Below are 22,212 nucleotides of genomic sequence, written 5' to 3'. Positions count from 1 at the left end.
GGGGTATGATGTTGAGTTATGTGACCGCGAGTGTTGTGTTTTAATTCCCAATGATTTATGTAAAACATTATACGGATTCTGGGTCTATATTACTATTGTGCTCGCTATCATTTGTGAAGCCTTCTTTATTTGGGAGTTGTAGACGAAGAATTCTATGATTTTAGGTGCTTTGCAAATGGGTGGAAAGAGGAAACGAGTTGAACCAGGGAGCTGCATTGAGTGGATGAAGAAGGAAGAGGGGTGGGAAATTTTGAGAAGGGGTAATTTCATTGGGTTTATGGAGAGGTTGAATGGCAGCAATCCCGCCATCACGCAACAATTTCTCAAAACTTGGAAAGAGGGCTTGATCATGGTGGGCAACCAACGCATGGAGATAACAGAGGAGGTAATTGCTGAGGCTACGGGCTTGGAGCTTGAGGGTCTCAATTTCTACAGGGAGTGAAAATTGTTCAACAAAGCCGTTGAAGAGTTTGTCGACTCAGGGCTTGAGAAGAGTCATTTGGTTAAAATTGGTAAGTCTTACATCAACTCGGCTTCTATCTCTCGTCCATGGCGTTTCGTCCTGTTTGTTATCATGGAGTATTTAACTTTGGATGGGAGATTTACCAAATGTTATGGCTACCGTTTCATGTTGGCCAACCACTTTAGGCACAATGTTAAAATTAATTTCCCTTACTATCTGAAGCAATCACTTACTATCTATGTTCAAGCTTTACAAAAAGACCCAAATGGTGAACATGTCTGCCATAAGGGTCTCATGGTGCTCATTTTGAATGTTTTAAAGGCCAAAAGAATTATGAGGAGTAGGGGTTGTTTTAAAGATGCAAATTATGAAATAGAAGGGAGTGCCCAGGAGAAGGGTTATAATTTTGAAACCCAAGATGAAGCTGAAGGGGGTGAGGTTAATGTGGTTAAGGGATCTAGGAATAGGTCTAAGAAGAAAAGAAAAGTTGCGGGTCACTCTGATTCTGAGAAGGAGAGTGATTTTGTGGAGGATTTGGTAAGGGATTATAAGAAGAAATCTGAGATTAAAGGAAAGAAGGTTAAGGAAAGTCCGGGGATGAGAGCTTCTTCCCCTTCAGATGATGATGAGACCCTAGCTCGACGACTGGAGAAGAAACGATACTTGTCCAGATGCCTTGAAAAGGATTTAGGAGATAAAGGGGAGTCGAGAGATGAGGATTCCCAGGAACAGGGGATACATGCAGATAGGGAGGACAGGTATGAAGGTACCCCTAGGTCTGTGAAAGGGATGTATGATAACCCGAGAGCTATACTGAAAGAAATTGGGGTCATGAAGAGCCAAATGCAGACACTTGGCAGAGACATCCAAGACCTTAGGAAGGAAGTCGTGTATGCTAGTAAAATTGCACGTAGTGAGCGCACCCTCGACCAACATATTGACAAGCTTATGGAGGTGGTTGGGAGCACTGAGGATGTTAAAAATCTTATGCAGAAGATTCCACAATTGGAGGCCAAGCACAAGGCTATTGACATAGACTTCAATGTGAACCAGGGCAAGGTCACCATGATGGAAGCCAAGATGTGTAACCTTGAGAAGCTGATAAAACAAATAACTGATAATGTGTCTACTTTGCTAAAGAAATTGGATACGGACAAAGGCCAGGATTCTACTCAGGCGGTTGATAGCCAAGGTCCCGGCAAACACACTAGGGCCCATTCTAAGAAGATTGATGACATGGGCAAGAAGGACGAGGTGAAGGCTATGGCGAAAAACATGCAGATTCTAGCTGATCAGGCCCTGGACCTGGTTAAGGCCACGTAGTTGGTTCTTTACTGTCTTTTGTGCTGTCTTTTTGCTATCTTAGTGTTGTCTCTTTGCTATTTTTTTCAACAGTTATGTCTGTGACCTCTTATGTATTCTTTTTGGAGGTTTGTTTCATTTACGCTTCTAAATGCTCTATCTATTTCTAGTTTGTCCTTTTGTAAAAAGGTTTTGGGTCCTTAAAACCTGCTTTTACTTAATCAAAACATAATAATGCATCTAAGACCTATTCATGGTAAAATTGTACCATTAGAGGTGTTGGATACTAAATCCACCATCAATATGATCAAGAGTTGTAGGAAATAAAGAGAGAATGATTTAGTGTGTTCTATATTTGGGTATAAGAATCTTCTCACTTGGCAAGTTTGTACATGAATCGTACAGTTCCATATGCTTAACCTTGAGAAATGCCATCTGTTATTGTTAATTGGGGGTTTCATCAAGGTGTCAATGTTGAGGCACTTAAAATCATAAGGTATGAAAAAAGTTTGTGAAAGCATAAATCCTTCTCTCAATACAATCTTGATATAAGATCATAATTGATATGTTTCCTAGAATTACTTGAAGTTTCATTTTTTTACCTAATTGGTGCATAAAGATGATGCATAATTTAAGGGGTGAAGATGTTACATCCTAATTTGTTATTGGGTTTCATGTCATAAATTGTACTACTTCGATAGGTGTGTCCAATTTCAAACTATCCTTACACTCATTCCAACTTTCCACTCCTCTTACCACTTCTCGAACTATTTATAATTTAAATTAATAATCAACTCAAGACTATGAGTCTTAATCTATTTTAAATATCAACACAATCCTCTTTGGGCCTTTATTTTAGTGTCCTTTATACAACTTCACTTCAAGCTTATTTGAGCTTCTATCTTATTTTCAATTTCAATGCACTTTAGTCCCCACTTAAAAATCATCAATCCTAGTATCATTCCTAGATTCAATATTTGGGCTCTTTCAACTCTCTTCCCTAAAAATTTTGACAGTTTGTTAGGAATGTGTAGTTTAGCCACATAGTACAATGCTTTTTGGTTATAATTTAGGGAGAGTAACGTGCCAACCTTAACATTTCTACATCTAGTCTTGAAATTTGGATATTTTTGTTGCGAGTTGGCTAAAATGTAAAATTACCTTGAGAACTACAAGACATCACTCCTAGTTCATTTAATCATATGTCATTCACAATTTTCACCTTAAGTGTAAATATTCTTCTTAAGAGCATTTATGAGTGCAAGGATTCAATCAAGCTACAACAAGACATCTTCAAGTGTGCTTCATGATGGATTTTATGATCTTTATCATTATTTTGTGTCACCACTTAGAGGACTCATCCTAAAAGCATTGCACCATCAAGCAAATATGAATGCAATGCCTAATTAAATGCGCAAATCAACTTCATTTTTCTTGAAGAGCTCTACTGAGCAACTCAAATACCCACACATTGATATTACAATGACATAAAACTAATTGATTAGAGAAATTTCATTTCCTTTCAAATATTATCTTAAATAGTTCTTATACCAACCAAGTTGTCTTAAAACCTACAAAATTTAGTATATTGACATCAAAACGTAGCTTGGATGAAAACCAATATAAAAACATAAAATTGCAATGAAATATAGTGTTCATTGTATACATTTTTTGAAGAAGAATCTAATAAGATTGACATATTATAATGGTATGCCATCAATATTTGTTATACATGAAGAGAGTTCTAATAACCATTTCAATACATTGAATGTTACAAATTACAAGTTGAAAGATAGTTAGGAAAAAGTTATAAATTTGGCTACTAATGTTTCTTTGCATAAATGATAGGCCCATGATTGGCCACAATATAAAAATATACTAATTATGATCTTTGAATTGTAATTATATATGAAATATTTGTGGAAACTTGGTATTTGCAATCATGTATGTTTATGAAAAGATTTGGATAGATCAATAAATCCCAACATTTTGACATTATGGATTATATATATGAAGTGTGGAGTGATAATGCAACAAGATAAAAAAGAAAATCAAAACCACAACAATGATAAAATTCAACTCAAAGAATTTATATGTGATAGTGTACCACTTAAACCAAACTTCCAAATGTAGCACTAAGCTCAATTTGCAATGTTATATAAAACATAAAATGTATACTCACATCGTAATTTACTACCCAGTAAAGAAGGCTAACAAAAGTTAGAACTTGAATAATTACCAATGTGAATGTGTAATGCTAATAACTGAAGCTTAGCTTATGAAATTCCTTAATGCAAGTCTCAACTTAGTATCCAATAAATTATGTACTAATCCTACTATTTTAGGGTCAAACAATATCATCCCTTACATGCACAACTCAAATTTTCCGTTTTTCACTTGATCTTGAGGGAATTCACACAAAAATCAAATTTTTGGACATTTAAGCATTTCAATTAACATATAATAAATCATAAACCAATTTTCAATAAAAACAAAGGTGCTTATACTTTAAGTAATGAGATTCAAATAATTATGTCAAGGTCATTAGGAATCATAAATGGTGATACAAAGTAGTCATAGTCCTAATTGTACATAATTTATTTAATTTATTTAGAATGAGATCTACTGGGTATAACCTTGGCTACACGAATCACCATCTAGATTCTATATAAGCTAAATCATGAAGGGGCAATTCCTTCTCTTATTAGTTGGCCTATAACTATTCAAGTTTAATGATGATAAATCTTATCTCTAGGGGATCAAAATTTTGTAATGGTAGTAAATGCCATGCTAGAGGACTAAAGCTATTGTTTGAAATCTAATACACTAAAGAAACATATCTAATCTTGTCTTGATAGACATGGGAAAGGCACTCTATGCAAACTTTAATGGAGGCACACACAACACCATAAAATATTTTACTTGGTAAAATAGTTAAACAAAAAAGCACGTTACTTAGTCACAATCTTATATATTTAGGTCAAAATTACAACTTCTCACACTACTTACAATTAGACTGATAATTTATGTTGGCAAACATGGGTGAAGTCATCATAATAGCTAAGTAGAGATATCAATCATAATTACAATTGAGTGGATATGGATATGAACATATGATTGATACAAGTAATGAAATTAGAATATGCATTACGATGACCATGCCATATTAACTTCCATAATCCAAGACAAGGTAGCTAACCTATTTACTTTAACAAATAAGACCTCCTTAATTGCTTGAGCATTTTAATTTTTATGGACATAATGAATAATGTATCTTTATGTTTCTTTTGACATGAAAGATCTAGAACATGTGATACATGACTATACAGAAAACATGGAATAAAAATATTCAACAATTTATTAACATGGAACATTATATTGGGTTTCGTTAATTTATCATCATTTTAAACAAAAAAGATTGCACATATTTATCCTTTTGAAACATACTCATCATGTTGGTGTATACTAACACTAGGTTAGATAATATTATCTAAATCTAGTTTCAAGATTAATGTAACTAGACTATATAAATTCACTTCTCTTAAAAATGTAACTAGAAATATTTTTTATGATTTATTTCATGTTATATCATGTAGTTATCAACATTCATCATTCAATGAAGTCAAACTTAGGATTATTTTTATGTTGATGTGTTTAGTAAAATATTTTTCTAAAATTGTTAGTTTAATAATATCGCTAGCAAGTTGCTTAAGAAAATCAAAGTTATGTGGTATATAATTGACCCTTTAATATTTTTTTTCGTGATACCACTGAAATCCTATTTATACATGTAATTAATTTTTTTAACCATTTACAATAATAGTAAAGTCTTAATCTCAACATTTTATAATTAGATGGTAACATGATAATAATTTGTTTAGTCTTGTTCTAGAAAGACAATACTAGTATTACATGTCAATGCAATTCAAAAAGCTCTAATTTTAAATGATTATAGTATTTAATTTGTAATACCAACTAAAAACTTCCTTTATAGATAGTTTCATCATTTTAAAGTGTACTATCTAATATTCTTCTCATCTTATATCAATTGATTCGATCTAATATTTATCGATAATTTTGATAAACATAAAGATCTCAAATAATCTAGATATTTCTTTGAGCTACATTGTTATTCCTTTTATTGAAATATAAACTGAGTTATGAAGCATTTAGAAATTTTGTTGCACTCAAGGAAGTCACTTTCATTGGTATTTTTGTGTCAATTCATTGTCATTACATAGAATGAATTGATAACTTAATTTAAGACATGAAACTCAGGAAATGATGCTTTTGTCTTACGATTTTGGACGATGTTGTCACATCTTGAGTTACTACATCTATGAACTGGTGCAATTACAACATCAACGTTTGTGACATTGTTCCTTTAATAACTAATGACTAATAAGGAACATCATGTTAGTAATGTCAACAACAAATTACACTTGGATATCTAAATGAAGAATTATTTGAATTACTACTACAAACATTAACCATTTCTTAATTGCTTCTAATCCATCATTAGTGAAATTATACCTAGGATTATACTTATCAAAGATTCACGAGAACCTTTATTTTGTTTGAACATTTCTTTATGATTACCTCACCCCTATAATTAAACTTTAGTTGTTGTACCCAACTGTTGAATTTTGATTATTTTGTAATATAATTTTTTCTCAATATTTCTACTAAACGACTATATTTAACCATTGATTTTTTAGTCTAAAAAAAAATCCTTTAGCATCAAAGATTCAAGACTATTCATGTGGAGGGCCCCTAATTTGTTTTGAACATTGCTTGATGATTGCCCTAAACTTATATTTAAACCTAAATTATGTTTCCACTTGTTGACAATAGACTAATTTATAGTCAATATTTTCCTTAATATTTCCACTTAACAATTATGCTTCAATCATATTTTTAAGTCTAAAAAAATACAAACCCTTAATTATCATATGTTCACAACTCTTATTAAGGATCCTTAATTTGTTTTGATAATTTCTTGATGATTACCCTGTTCCTATAATTAAACCTAAATCCTAAATCCAACCCTAATCAACACTGGGAGACAACCCTGTCTCGTATTTCCAACCATGTGAATTCATTCTTCTTAAAATCTCTTTTCATTTCTCCACTTCCATTCTTCCCATTTCAAGAAACCTAAAAATAATTTATAAAATATAACTCTTAATTAACAAAGATTCATAACCACTTGTATGAAAGACACCTAATTTGTTTGTAGCTTATAAACTTCAATTGTGTACCAATCTATTTTACTATTTTATAACTGATATTGTCCTTAATATTTTATTCAATGAATAAGGCATTAAAATATAACAATGAAATTTAAGTCTACTAAGTGTAAAGTTGACATCTTAAGAATTGACATCTTCCTTAGTATTTCTATTCAATGAATTTGATATTAAAGTATAACGATCAATTTTAAGTCTTGCGAAGTGTAAGAGTGACATTTTAAGTGACAGGGTTAGGATTGTTCTCTGGGTGAATTCAATGGAATAAATAGGGGAAGAGACCTAATATTTGTCCAAGCTAATTTTATGCACCTAAAACTCCTAATCCTATCTCAATATTTGCCAATTTTTTCGATGAACTTTCGTAGGTGACTGAAGAGCTTAAAGCTAAGGTTTAAGTGTTTCCACATTTACAAAATTCTTTGTAGAGGCTATGGAGTGCAAAGTAGTCATAAAGTGTCATTTCAAAATGTTCACCTCCCTATTATGTTCACCTACCCAATAGCCGCTCACCAAAAAAATAGAACTTTTGGCCCAAATGGACCAATCAACAACCAAGAAAGCTAAAAAATGATCAACTATTAGTACATGTATAATGAGCTATTAGTACATGTGTTATTGACTATTAGTAGATGTGTTATCATTTTGAAATTTTTTAAAAGTGGTGATTGGGACGTATCTATAACGATATTGTATCGATCATTAGACCCCAAAGAGATTAAAGCTAAGGTTTAGGTGTTTCCACATTTACAAAGCTCTTTGTAGAGGCTGTGGAATGCAAAGTAGTCAAAAAGTGCCATTACAAAATGTTCACCTCCCTTTTATGTTCACCTACCCAATAGTCACTCACAAAAAAAAAGTACTTTTGGTGCAAATGGACCAATCAACAACCAAGAAAGCTAAAAAATATCAACTACTAGTACATGTGTGATGAGCTATTAGTACGTGTTATTGACTACTAGTACATGTGTTACGATTTTTAGAATTTTTAAAAGTGGTAATTGAGAAGTATCTATAACGATAACGATACCATATCAATCATTAGACCCCAAACAACTATTGGTTCTCTTCGCCCACCTCTCAATTCTTAGATATTTAGTCAGAAACATTTTTGCCTATAAGCTGAGTAAAAATTTCCCGAAAGCCATCAATGAACTAGCTTTGTGCGCACACAATCGAAACTTTCATCCCAAGAAAGAAATCCCAAGTCTCTCAAATTCAAAAACACTTAAAAAATGTCTCCCTTGTCTCTCAAATTGAAAAACATTTTAAAAATGTCTCCCTTGTCTAAACCATGAAACACACATTGTCAATTTCTAGACCAAACCAGTTGGAAAGAAATAAAATGAACGGCATTATCATAGTCGGTGTTTAATCACAATAAGGTCCGCACCAGCTCAAATCATTAATTTTCCCGTGCACCCAAAAATTATATTTTATCATCGGGCGGCAACTTGACGGAGATAGCGAGGCGGGTCCACCAAAAAAAAAAAAAAAAAAAAATCTACCTGCACAACTAAAACTATAAAACTATATTTTACTCATCTAACCTGAGGTCAGCTAACCCAACCTCCCTCCTTTAACCCGAGTCACCAAACCTAACCTCCCTTCTTTAAGTCTTCTAGAACCTAACCTCTTCGGGTGGGGCAGAATATTCCGACGTCAAAAAGAATATTCTGTAGAAAGAAAAGTGTACACATAGGGAACAAATAGAAAACTGTCTATTATGCATGGAAATGCACGCAGTAAGTATCGACGGTCAGGATTTTTCTACGAAGTCATTGGCCGTTGGATGGAGACAAAGGCGTGAAATGTGAAGCAGAGTCCAAGTTTGATCGTGGCCGTTGGCTTGGGGCGCGATCGACGGTTGTTGTGAGCCTGCGGTGTGGAAGGGAAGATGTACGAAAAGTGCAAGGGTTTTTAAATGCGTGCCAAGTAGTAGTTTGATCGATTGCAGGGGGTTGTTTGTTGACGTTAAATCGCTGCTGGGATTTTGGAATCTGTTCTGTTTTCTTTCTCGTCTGATCGCCATGGCAGCCACGAGTTTGATGCGATCGGCGGGTTCACTCGCTGAAATTCGTCGTCCAGTTGAATCTAAATGCTTTTCCAAGGTCTGTTTAAACTTTAATGGAAATGGTAGCCCTTGATCTGCAAATGTTTGTTGCGTTGTTGGAGTTGTGGACTGATTTCAGTGGGGGGGTTTATGCAGGGAGGTTGCCAAAATGGAAGCGTTAGAATGTCCAGTGGAAGCGACTTCTTTGGATCTGCAGTGCAGTTCGGGCAGAGTTCGCGCTTACAGTTGAGGAAAACTTTCCTTTTTAGGGTTTTATGATTTTTATTTTTTCGTTGTTGTTTCTTGTATTGATGTTGAAAAGTTTGCTTGCGTACTTTTAGCGATCAGACGGCGATCGCGAGATTCTTACTCTTGCCACCTTTGTTACGACATTTGTTTGGGGTTTTGGTTTTATTGTTTTGTTTATTTCTGACGACACATTTTATGTGGGATTTAGTTAGGAAGTTTTCGTGTCTACGATTTTTTGACGTTACACTTTAGGTTTTTTTCAAAATAGTTGATTACCAGTGAGCAGGCACTTGGATCACGTGAAATGATACTGAATTCTAAGCTGACATAATAGCTGATTAAGCTCGGATACATAATTTTAAGGTCTGTCGTTTGGGAAAAAAATAGTTGTTCTTTAAAATTATAGTATCTTGGCCACTTCATTGTACAGATCAGGACTGATAAAGATCTTAGTGCCCAGATCCTAAATGTGGCGTGCTGGATTCCAAAGTCCAAATCATAGCGAATTAAAATGATCTCTTTATGAATTGCACGTTAATCTTTTGTAGTTTGTTTGAAATTATCTCTTTTAGAAGGCCCTTAATTAATCTACACCTTTATATTTGAAACTCTTTTATTAGTTTTTCACGGCAACCATTACAATCTTTGAGTATTTCTTTTCTAAACTTAGGTTGGGGGTAATGTCTCACTTAAAGTTGGATGCTTCACCAAACCCAATTTTTGTCGGGTCCCATGTACCTCTCACTCAGCGAGTAGGATGTTGCAATCATTTCAATTTTAGCAGTTTGCATTGTGGCATTTTGCCGAACGTGGACTTGTATTTATCTCACAAAATCTTTTAAGGCTTGGGTTCATACTCTTCAACTCTTACCCTGTGAAGTGTCTATTATACTTATTTTTCCATTTCACTTAGATCCCTTGCTTGATTCTAATCTGACCTACGGTAACCTTGTGGCTGTGTAGGATCTACATTGGTTAGTGATTTGCATTTAAGTAGACTGTGGCATCAGTGTATGTAATATGTATGTTGTATCTGTGTCAAAATAATATGGTCATAGTGGCTATGCATTCTTTTATCTGCATCTGTTTTCTGGTTGACACAGACGTAATGTGTGCAATATTTTTTTCAGCAAAACCATCTTATTCATGCATATCATATAGTTTCAGGAGCCATTTCTTTCTATTCATCAAAATACAAAATTGCAAGTATTTGATATGCTGCTATTTGTTTTATAGGAACTTCTTAAGACTACATCTTATTGAAATAACCAATTGAAACTTTTTAATGACTATCTGCAGTAGGAAGGAGGTGATAGATGTCAATTTGAATTAATAAAACTTTGAGCATTTTATACTTGATACCTATTTTGTCAAACTCAAAAATTAAAAATTTGGATAGATATTAAGTTATTCTGGATGCTAAGCCCACTGTGTAGCTAGTATGCCAAAGATGGTGTTGTCTTGGCCAATGAGTTGTTCCTCCAAGTGGCTTACAGGAAGCTGAGTTTGTTTGGTATGTGCTTTGCTGCTGCCTAACGGGATGAGAAGGTTGAGCTTGGCTCTTAAGTTACATCTGAGAGGTGTCTAAACTGTCACGGGATACATCATGATCAGATACATTTTCAAAAATTAGAACAAGATGATAATGCTGCTTGCCCAAATTCCCTTTAACATCATGTCCTGTAATTTCTTAAAATCCAGATTTACTTCTGAATTGGAGGTACCTTCCCTGAATCAATCAGTACCTGAATATATAGTCTTCACTAACTGTACAATTTAGTTTAAGCCAATGCCAAGCACTGACAATCATAAAGGCTATCATTGAATATATAGCCACTGGGCAGCTACTATGCCAAAGATGTGTTGTCTTGGCCAATGAGTTGTTCCTCCAAGTGGCTCACAGGAAGATGAGTTTGTTTGGTATGTGCTTCGTTGCTGCCTAACAGGATGAGAAGGTTGAGCTTGGCTCATAAGTTACATCTGAGAGGTGCCAAAACTGTCATGGGATACATCAGATGCATTCTCAAAAATTAGGACAAGATGATGATGCTGCTTGCCCAAATTCCCTTTAACATTGTGTCATGCAATTTCTTAAATCCAGATTACTTGCACCCTTCTGAATTGGAGGTACCTTCCCTGAATCAACCAGTACCCGAATAAATAGCCTTGCACAATTTAGTTTAAGCCAATGCCAAGCACTGACAATCATAAAGGCCATCACTGAATATATAGCCTTGTTCAATATTAATGATTAATTGGATAGATAGCCTTCTCTACCAGAACTGTCTATCATAAAATGGAAATTAAGAAGTCAACACTAAGTACTTGAAAAATGAAATCAAGTAATGAAAAATTTATTATCATTATTTGCTGGAGATCCTGTAGAATCTGTGGTACCACAAAATTACATGTAATATGAGCCATGATGCAAAATTACATGTAATATGAGCCATGATGCAAAATTACATGTAATACGAGCCATGATGCAAAATTACATGTAATATGAGCCATGATGTTTGCATTTTGAAATTAACATTTTTCAACTACATAGTTTTCTAGAATTATAATCCTGATTGCTATAAGATTCTCAGCTAACTTCCAAAGACTGAGAAATGAAAGGCTCAAGAACATTTGGATAAATTTAGAGTCTTCACAGATCACGAAATACATATGGTTGCATGTAGGTGAATAATCAGAGTTTCCTGAAGGTTTCTGCAATTCTCTTTCACCTAACATAACATAAATACCAAACAAAATCCAAGTTAAAACTGGGAAAGATACCATTTTTGTTGAGTACTATGAAGCATCATTTTTGTACGAAACCAATATTTCCCCTGCCACAGGTTCATATTCCACATTTTCTGTAAGAAGCTTCCTCTTGTAGTTTTTCATTGACATCCACTTTTGACCATGTAGAATATATGGAACAACAAATTATCTAAACAATAGAAGCCATTCCTATTGCTTTCAAATTTCAAATCATCTAAATTATAAAAATCATTAATCAGCACTGTCAATAGTTCGTGTTACCATTACCATATGTCTTCAGATAAATACAGTAAGTCTTGAACCAATATATCTAAACTTGTTCAATTATTTAAAGAAAAAGACACTATCAAGTCTGAAATAAAAACAAGAAGGAAATGCTGTAAATTCTCCAATGGCTGCAATTAAACACTATATGTACTTAAAACTAGCTCTTTGCCTGTTGAAAGCAATTTCTGGATTTGATTGTGTATAACTTACACAATCAAATCCAGAGATTGTTTTTAATATTGTCATGGATTGTGGAAATCTGATATAGCTCTAAGCTCTTTTGAGTTTTTCTGGCTGGACAAGCTCTCACACGTTTCTAACTTACACAATCAAATGCAAAAATTGTTTTTAATATTCTCACGGATTTTGTGGAATTCTGATAGCTCTAAGCTCTTTTGAGTTTTTCTGGCTGGACAAGCTTTCACATGTTTCTTGCTTTTAATATGTTTACAGCCCCAAGTATAGTCCCTGCTTTTTATTTTATCATTCCCATGAACATAAAAGAGACCTTGGAGAATCCAAATGTTTTGCTAGAAAATACCATTCTATCCATATCTGCTTCTGGTTACACTTATCACATTAAGGTGTGGTTAAGGCAAGGACCAGCTGAGCAGTTCAGGACATAAATTAAAGGAAAAACATTCACGGCAACACTAGCTCCAAAAGATACATTCAAGTGACAACATATATGTCTGCATTACTAGCTTTTGTAGAGTAAGGAGAAGCAGCAGAGGTTGTCATTTCATGTGCTTTGTTTTACACTCATGTTGAGAGATGGGGGGCACAACGGAAATTTGATGGCGAGGAATCCAGATCTTGGGAATCATGTGGGGGGGTATGCTTGGAATTGCCCTTGAATCACATTGATGTAGCTGGAATCACAATTCCAAACAAATCTTTAGGCAAGTCAAACTTGTTTCTATTGAGGAGTGAATCGTACCTAAAAACAACCAGGTTTAAGTCCTAAACTTTAGTTACCAATTTGGATGATTTTGAAGCGGATGTGGGATGGGGAAGCAGATGTGTATGGATGTGCATGTGCGTGTGTACTATGTTGCTTATAACTCGTTTGTGGAAGCTATCCTTTGCTCTATGAACAATCCCCTTTGAAAATAATCAACTTTCCTTAAAAATGCAAAAATGAAGAGCAAATGAGAAAAGAGAGGATTTGCAAACAAAATGGAGGTAGTAGTGGTTGGGTGGCATCTATTAGGTCCATTTTAGGGTTTGCAAGAAAAAAATAGATTATAAAATTTATTTTCCCATGTGTGTTTTAAGTGCCTTAAGTGAATTTAAAAAAAAAAAGTTTTTTCTTTCTTTCTTGGGCGAGGAAGCCTGTGGATGCTCCTCGATGTGTTTGGAAGCTGGTTGGAAGTAGTGGCTTTTGGTTGCATCCAGTTGGCAAGGAATGGCTTCTTGCTAGCTTCTGGATGCATCGGCTCTCGCCTTTGCATCCGTGCTCATCGACTTCCAGATCCAACATGCAGCAGGCAACATTGGCTTCTAAGATTTAAGGTGATCTTGTAAATGGTTGTTTACTCTAATGATGTAATTTATTGTTTGTGGGATTTAAGTTGTGATTATGTTTATACTGTAAGTATGTTGCATTTCCCCTTGTGTTTGTATGTAACAATTTCAAGGTAGGAGGAGCTACTTAGCACACAAAGCTAACAAGGATTGCCTAGGAGAGTAAGATGGTCATTGTAATCCACAATTTTTTTGGGTATTCCAACCTCTAGCTTCTTTACACATTTTTTGAGCATATAATCGCATCATAATCACCTTTGTTTGATAGTTTTCAATAATGCTCAAGTCAAGCACACCTAATTGTGGCTCAACATCTTGGTATTTAATATAGCTCAAGATTTAGCATTTTACTCAGGCTGGTCTATCTATTTTTTTGGGGATTGATAAGTTTTCGACTAGTACGTAATCAATTTGAATCTCTAAAAGTATTCAATGGAAACCTTTCCATTTCTTTTCTGTGTTTTTAACTTTTTTGTTATTAGTGTGTCTTTTACTTGTTAGTATCTTATTAACACCTAAAAGAGTTGTGTGCACTTCAAACAAAAATAAGGTAAGTACATCTAGCAGCTGTAACCCCTTTCTATTAGCAACAAATATTTAATATATTGTTTTACTGGTTATAATATCACATTGTGATATAGCTATCAGGATTTAATTGTGAAGTGATTCAACACGAATCTATCTCTCATGAGAATAAATGGAACACTTAGCACTCATTGGATCTAGGTGATGCTCACAGAGGTGAAGCATTGAGACTTTTCGGGAGGTCACCCATCCTAGTACTACTCCAGCTTGAGCGTGCTTAACTACAGAGTATCCTTCTTGATTAAACCCACTCTGCTTGCAATCCCATTTACAAAACCTTCACCAAGTGTTGTGCGTTATGAACCTATTCATTAGAAAGCCCCTTAAGCTCATCAATTGATAAGTAGGAGATAATTTCCACAAGTCAAATTCTGGTATTGTTATTAGGATTTCATTGTGTAGTTTTTGAGTGAAACTCATTGACCTATATTTCATGAGTAGTGATTCAACATGAATCCATCTCTCATGAGAATAAATGGAACACTTAGCACTCATTGGATCTAGGTGATGCTCACAAAGGTGAAGCATTGGGACTTCCGAGGAGGTCACCCATCCCATCACTACTCCATCTTGAGTGCGCTTAACTATGGAGTATCCTCCATGGTTAAACCCACTCTGCTTGCAATCCCATTTGCAAAGCCCTCACCAAGTGTTGTGCCTTATGAACCATTCATTAGAAAGCCCCTTAAGCTCATCAATTGATAAGTAGGAGAAAATTTCCACAGCAAGTCAAATTGTGATATTGCTATCAAGATTTATTTGCGCGGTTTTTGAGTCAAACTCATCGACCCATATCTCATGAGTAGTGATTCAATATGAATCCATCTCTCATGAGAATAAATGGAACTCTTAGCACTCATTGGATCTAGGTGATGCTCATTCAAGATTACTTGTAGAAAGGTCAGTGACTTATTGGTAAGAAATAAAAAGCACATTATTAGACTGGAAGGGACCTATGTAACCGTGAAGATGGTCTGTAATTGACCTTTGATTTGATTGCACGTTATTTAAAATTCTTGACACCATCTTTAATCATATTTATGGTTTCATAATTAAGAGAATGGTTTGTCAGTGTTGTATATCCCAAGTTCTAATTTATAATGTTTTATTTGAATCCTCAAACTGGAAGGGGTTTGTGTACTAATGAAGATGAGATGATATTATAATTTTAAATCAAATTTTGCTATTTTTGGAGGTTCACTACATTTGCTTCTCGCTATAACTGGCATATTTGGGCCTGTTTAATCATAATGTTCAATATATCAAATCTTTTCAATAATATTAGTAGAAGTGTTAAAAAAAATTGAATTCAGTTATTCTGAACTAGGCTTGAGACAATGCAATTGACTGAATTCTGTTAGTAGCAGCATGACTAGTGTATATCTGTAGGGTATGAGACTGTTCGTATTGTATCACCAAGCCTTTTTATATCAACTGTATGTGAACATTGTTGTATTTTTTATTTTTTTTGAGCAGGTGCCAGCGAGCTAGACCATTGCAACCAATTAGAGCTACTGCCACAGAAATGCCTTCCAAGGTTCAACGTAAGTGGTTTCAAGCCCAATGTCAATGCAAGTAAATAATCATTTCATATGCAACTTAAAGGAGTAGACAGAAGAAAAAAAGAAGCAACTTGACATATACAAAACAAATGTGAATCTATGGAAACGATGAGACTTACATACACAACATAAGAAATATATACAACAAAAATCTTATGAAAAATAACAAGGAATCATATCTTACTCAAGAGGCAAGAGAGGAAGTCTTTTTTTAAACACTCGTGAAAAATAAGGGTTTCAAGCCCAATGTCAAAGCATGCATCCTGCAACTGATATAACTGGGGATTATTTTGAAATAAGAAATAGAGTACGTAGCATTAGTTCATTTTGATTACTTGATTAAATACACACTTAAGCTTTTATTACTATTATATTTGCAGAATCCTCTGGAAAGGAGAAGACTAAGATTGCAATCAATGGTACTATCTATTTTTCCGGACTAGTTCACATTTGAGAAATTTTGCCCTTTCTGCAATTTCTGATTGCATTTGAGTCCCTTATATTAGTGAGCAAGGAAGAATAATGTTGTTTTTCAATCAACTTAAGTTCTTGCTGTAAAAAATTTGCAGGATTTGGTCGCATTGGCAGATTGGTTTTGCGTGTTGCATTGGGAAGAGGTGATATCGAAGTAGTTGCAGTGAACGATCCCTTCATTGATGTCAAATATATGGTATGAAGATGCTTAATTATGAATAAGTTTCTCTTCTGGCGAGCTTGCTATTCTATATCTAGTGTAGTAAAAAAATCACATTTGTATCTAATAGTAGTAGTACCTGCAAGTGACTTTTTTTTAACTGTTTAGGTGTTATTGTGAGAGCAAGAAACTTAAAAGACAAATTGAGAAGTTCAACATGAAGTCTAAATGCTACAGCTTAGTGATCTTTCTGATTGATTTTTTTGTTTTGAATTAAATAGTAAATTATCAACTTAAGATGATGTGTTTGTGTTTGGAATACTGACACTCTTACCTGTTTTTTGAGTCTACTAGTAAAAAAAGACGACAACAATTTGAGAAACTCACCATTGAGTCTTAATGCTGCTGCTTGGCGATTTCTTCTTTTTGTTTTGTTTGTTTTGAATTAGATAGTAAAGACTCTACTCAAGGATGACACATTTCTGTAAAGATTGCATGTCAATGTCTTCATTTTCATGAACTTAAATATAGAAAACTAATTGTTATATTCTTCCCTAGTGTTTTTTTCCTTTTAACCTTTCTTTGTATCCACTGTGTACTTGTTGCACCTCTTTGTTGCTATTGACTGTTTATTAAATAATAATTTGATAAATATTGATTGCTTGTTGACTTGTCTGTAATTTGGGCTTTTGGTGGCAGGCTCTTTGTTGCTATTGACTGTTTATTAAATAATAATTTGATAAATATTGATTGCTTGCTGACTCGTCTGTAATTTGGGCTTTTGGCGGCAGGCTTACATGTTCAAATATGATTCAACACATGGCATATACAAGGGGAGCATTGTTGTTGTGGATGATAAGACACTTGAAATTGATGGCCATAAAATTACAGTTACTTCAAAGAGGTGCAAGATTACTACAGTACATTGCAAAATTGAAAATAATGTTAGCATTCACAATCCTCAAAAGGTAATGCTAAACTATGGTCCTAATTGTTGGTACAGGGACCCTGCAGATATTCCATGGGGTGATTTTGGAGCTGACTATGTTGTAGAGTCATCTGGTGTATTTACCACAACTGAAAAGGCATCAGCACATCTTAAGGTATATATTTTTGGGGTTTATGAGAAATCATTTGATAGTTGGAAAATATATTTGATGTTTTCAATAATGTTCTTTTTCTTTCAAAATCCTCAACTGATTAAAAGAGCAACATAGGCGCTTGTCTTGGGCTAACTGGCAAAGAACAGTAATGTTTACTGGTTTCTTTTGTAACAGGGTGGTGCTAAAAAGGTTGTAATTTCTGCACCGTCAGCAGATGCCCCTATGTTTGTGGTTGGAGTAAATGAAGAGACCTATAAGTCCGAAATGGCAATTGTTTCTAATGCTAGCTGCACAACTAATTGTCTTGCTCCTCTTGCAAAGGTAGAGAACCTCACCTTCTACAGCTGTATGCAAACGTCTATACAGATGCTTTCCAATTAATTTCTCTAATCATATAAGGTCTTCTAATTGCAATATGCCACATTGTGTGTTTGCTTTATTATTAACTAAGTTAATCACATGTGCTGATTTACAGGTTGTGCATGAAAAGTTTGGTATTGTTGAGGGTCTTATGACAACTGTTCATGCAACAACAGGTTTATATTGTTCCTTTTATCACTTCAAAAATTACTGAAAGTTATGTTGGTAGTTAAATTCCTTTGTATTAATTTTTGATATCTGTGCATGTGCTAAGGTACATTCTATACTGAAGCATTGTATGCTTTTGCGATATATCAGAATATTAGATCTAACTAGAATATGATTACATGTACACAGCTACACAGAAGACAGTGGATGGCCCCTCAATGAAGGATTGGCGTGGAGGTCGTGGTGCTGGACAAAATATCATTCCAAGCTCAACTGGTGCTGCAAAGGTATTTAGTTTATCCTGTTTGTTTCCAAGGATGGAATTTGAATCACGTGTATTGAAATTATTTAGTATGAATAGATACATGTTTATGGAACTTTATTTATTAAGCAGGGATTTTGTGTGGTTTTGCTATGTAATCAGCTACCTTCATTTGATTTTCTGTACAGGGCAAAATTATATGGCCCTTCTACTGAATACACTCAGGAAGGGCTTTTGTTTTATTCCATCAAGTAAGGGCTTCTAGGATTTAGTGAAATGATACTGATATTTGCTTTTTTTCCTTGGCAATTTTGTATCTGGCAGGCAGTTGGAAAGGTTCTTCCAGCATTGAATGGGAAGCTAACTGGAATGGCTTTCCGTGTCCCCACACCTAATGTATCTGTTGTGGATCTCACCTGCAGGCTAGAGAAACCAGCATCTTACGATGACATTAAAGCAGCACTAAAGTATGTTTTATTACTTTGCAAGCTACATATATGTGATTCTGAGATATATTCTTTTTCTGGATGACATGTCACTATTTGGGATAATTTTTTGCGAGATTGCATTGAAGTCCTTCAATTTTTTAATCTTTTTGCAGGAGTGCATCTGAAGGATCTCTGAAAGGCATCCTTGGATATACTGAGGATGATGTTGTGTCAAATGATTTTGTTGGAGATGAAAGGTGAGGAATTGTGAACTTCACATAAAAGCTGTTTTTTTGTTAAAATTAGTTAATTCTAAGAATAAAACAAATTGTTTTTTTGCATTTTGTGTTTGAACCATCAGGTCAAGTATCTTTGATTCTAAGGCCAGTATAGCATTGAGCCCTCAATTTGTGAAGTTGGTCTCGTGGTATGACAATGAGTGGGGATACAGGTAAATCAATTTAGTGCATGATTTCTTTTGAATTGGATGAACGCATAAATACTATATTTTATCAACCAAGAAGGCAGTAGATTGTGTTCTAAAGTTCCTACTGTGGGATATTAGGTAGGATATTTCTATTCTCTTTATTGCTGACATAAACTCACAAGTCTGTTGGTGCTTGCAGCAACCGGGTTGTGGATTTGATTTCGCACATGGCATTTGTTGGTTCCCGCAAATGAAATCTTTTGTAATTTAAAGCATATCAATTATGTGAGAGATCCTTTTAATAAAGGTTTATCTAGAGACGATCTTTAGTTTACCGCTCAGAATGCTAAGGTGTAGGGTTGTGATGAGGTTTTCTGAGAGTATTTCTGATAAGTTGTGCTATCCATATTTGAGGATGGATGGTAAAATTTTTGATAAGGTATTCCATCCCTTTATTATATCTGTTTTTTGGAATAAATTTCATCTCTATCGGTTTCCAATGAATTTGGAATCAAACATTTGTTGGTCTTGATGTCATTTTGGGTCTCAGCAAAATTCATCGTCTGAGTATTGCTTTTAAGGTTGTAACCAGCTTTTAGTTTTGTCACATGTATGTTGTTCTTCCATTTTCAGTGAACAGTGCTACAGTGCTTACGTAACCAGCTTTTGGTTTGCCAAAAATGTGAAAGAATGAAATAATTTATAACTGATATTCACATGTTCTTCTTCCATTTTCAGTGAACAGTGCTACGTAACCAGCTTTAGTGTGCCAAAAATGTGAAAGAATGAAATAATTTATAACTGATATTCACATGCATCACAATGATTTTCTATTGTACTGGTCTCTGCGATGCATATAGTAATGTGTTTAGGAATTAAATTTTAAATAAAAATTATATTGTGAATATTTTTTAGAGTATAAATTATTGGAATTGCTGCACTTAGTGTTACATATATGTTTTGGGAGCTTTTGATTTAAATATGATTACTATTACAAAAGTTAACGTTTATCAGCCAAAAAGGTTTCTTTGATGTTGACTATTTTCGAGTAACTTGATTCGCTCTTCCTTTGTCATTCCAGATTTGTATGCAAATTAATGTTTAAATATCCTTAATTAAAAATGAAATCTTATGTACAAATATTTTGAAATGGTAACAGTAACAGCAGTTTCTTTTAATTGTAGAATTAAACGAGGTAAAAATTGACATACTTAAGCCATTAAATTTAAAATCCAAAATTGTATTTTTAAAGCCTTAGAGATAGATGGGTTTGAAATGACAATCAAATTTCAGATTTTCTCATGTAAACTAATTTTCAAAACATTGAAATACAATTAACGTTGAGCTTTATCTTTCTAATGTTGCTAATTTTGTACGAGGTCTAGTATTAATTGTGTACATCTGACTCAACAAATTCTGATTTTGGGTGTGAAAAAAAAGCCAACGAAAACAGAAAATATCTTGTGTACCTATGATTGTGCTTCATTCATGGACCAAGCAAGCAAATAATACAAAAAAAGAAAACATCCTGTTTACCTACAATTGTGCTTCATTTATGAACTAAGCAAGCAAATAATACATAATGGTAGTATAATATAAAATAAATTTATTACCTCAATAGGTTTAAAGCTCGCATTTCATACATAGCTGACAGGAAGATATGACTATCGCATGATGTGCTAGAGGGTAAAAATCAAGCTATGGTAATTTACTATCAACCAAAAATAGAACATGGAATAGGTATTTAAAATTTAATTAAATATTTTATTTTTGACACAAAAACATAAAGCAATAAAATAAATTCAATCTACAAAATTTCATTGTCATTTTATGAGAAACAAACATTGAAAATATCTACAAACTATAAAATTAACAAAATTCAATAAAGCTATAATGAAGTTAAAATTTTAATAAAATTAACAAAAATCAATATAGTTGCAATGAAATTCAAATTTAGAATTAAAATTGTCAATTTTATTTTATCAATGAATGCACATATATGTATTCAATTGATGTTAAATATTAATATTTTTATAAAATGTAATTGAATCACAAATTTGAATGGAACCCATTTCTTTAATATGCACAGAAGTGAAAGTTAAGAGTATCCAACAATTCCAAAAATAATCACCTAATAAACATTCATTTATATACAATCCCAAGAACTAGTGTTAATGTCATACAAAATTGTAAGCAAGAATCTTTACCAATTTCACCAATGATACACATATTCACCTTTTCAACCAACATGAAATAAAAACAACGAAAGAAAAGAATCAAGGTTTGGGAATGTGGGTCTTGACAAAGCATAGTGAATATATTTCTTTTTGGCATGCTTGTTTGATTAATATATTTTTCTTGTTCTATCTTATATTATTATTTTCTAATATTATGAAAGTACTATATTAAATATTACCTTATTATTGTATTATGTTACATTATTTTTAAATTTTAATTTTATTTTTATTTTTAAAATAGTTTGATAATTAAACAATATAGAAAGTGATGATTCAAATTATTTTAAGATAATTTTTAGATCACTTAAAATTTAAATATATTTATATTTTAAAAATAATTTTTTAATATTATAATAGTATAAGATGAGGATAGAGTTCTTAATGAATTAAGCAAAATTGAGATTAGCTGTGGCACATTATCTCTAAACGGGGAATTGTGTCGCTTATGGAAGCCATAATCAACTTTGATGAAATTTAGGAGAAACAAAAAAATAACCATGGGTGGCATATATTTGAAGTTAATGAGAAAGTGATAGTACAAGTTGTTGGTCTCTCCACTAAAGGTTG

General features: G+C 33.6%; 1 protein-coding gene across 1 annotated transcript; it reads left to right on the top strand.

Moving 5' to 3' along the window:
* Positions 1–8,963: 8,963 nt before the first annotated feature.
* Positions 8,964–19,924, top strand: LOC149567126 (glyceraldehyde-3-phosphate dehydrogenase, cytosolic-like). Its single transcript, XM_089820322.1, has 14 exons — positions 8,964–9,125; positions 9,224–9,312; positions 15,941–16,008; positions 16,407–16,445; positions 16,596–16,696; positions 17,452–17,564; positions 17,664–17,763; positions 17,938–18,084; positions 18,239–18,299; positions 18,481–18,578; positions 18,878–19,020; positions 19,155–19,238; positions 19,343–19,432; positions 19,608–19,924. The coding sequence occupies exons 1-14, from the start codon at positions 9,045–9,047 to the stop codon at positions 19,660–19,662; spliced, it is 1,269 nt and encodes a 422-aa protein (XP_089676448.1). The 5' UTR covers positions 8,964–9,044; the 3' UTR covers positions 19,663–19,924.
* Positions 19,925–22,212: the final 2,288 nt, after the last annotated feature.

Source organism: Cupressus sempervirens, chromosome 3, assembly GCF_028749045.1.
Source record: "Cupressus sempervirens isolate cs-2001-9-10 chromosome 3, ASM2874904v1, whole genome shotgun sequence".
Lineage (NCBI taxonomy): Eukaryota > Viridiplantae > Streptophyta > Pinopsida > Cupressales > Cupressaceae > Cupressus > Cupressus sempervirens.
The sequence above is the reverse complement of the archived record's forward strand: the minus strand, read 5'-3'. Positions and strand labels throughout refer to the sequence as shown.

What these genes read in the sequence shown, in the direction of transcription:
- LOC149567126 (XM_089820322.1), top strand. Translation starts at nt 9,045, where the DNA reads ATGGCAGCCACGAGTTTGATGCGATCGGCGGGTTCACTCGCTGAAATT. An exon ending in GGGCAGAGTTCGCGCTTACA is followed by an intron (nt 9,313 to 15,940) that starts GTTGAGGAAAAC and finishes TTTTTTGAGCAG; the next exon opens with GTGCCAGCGAGCTAGACCAT. An exon ending in TCATTGATGTCAAATATATG is followed by an intron (nt 16,697 to 17,451) that starts GTATGAAGATGC and finishes TTTTGGCGGCAG; the next exon opens with GCTTACATGTTCAAATATGA.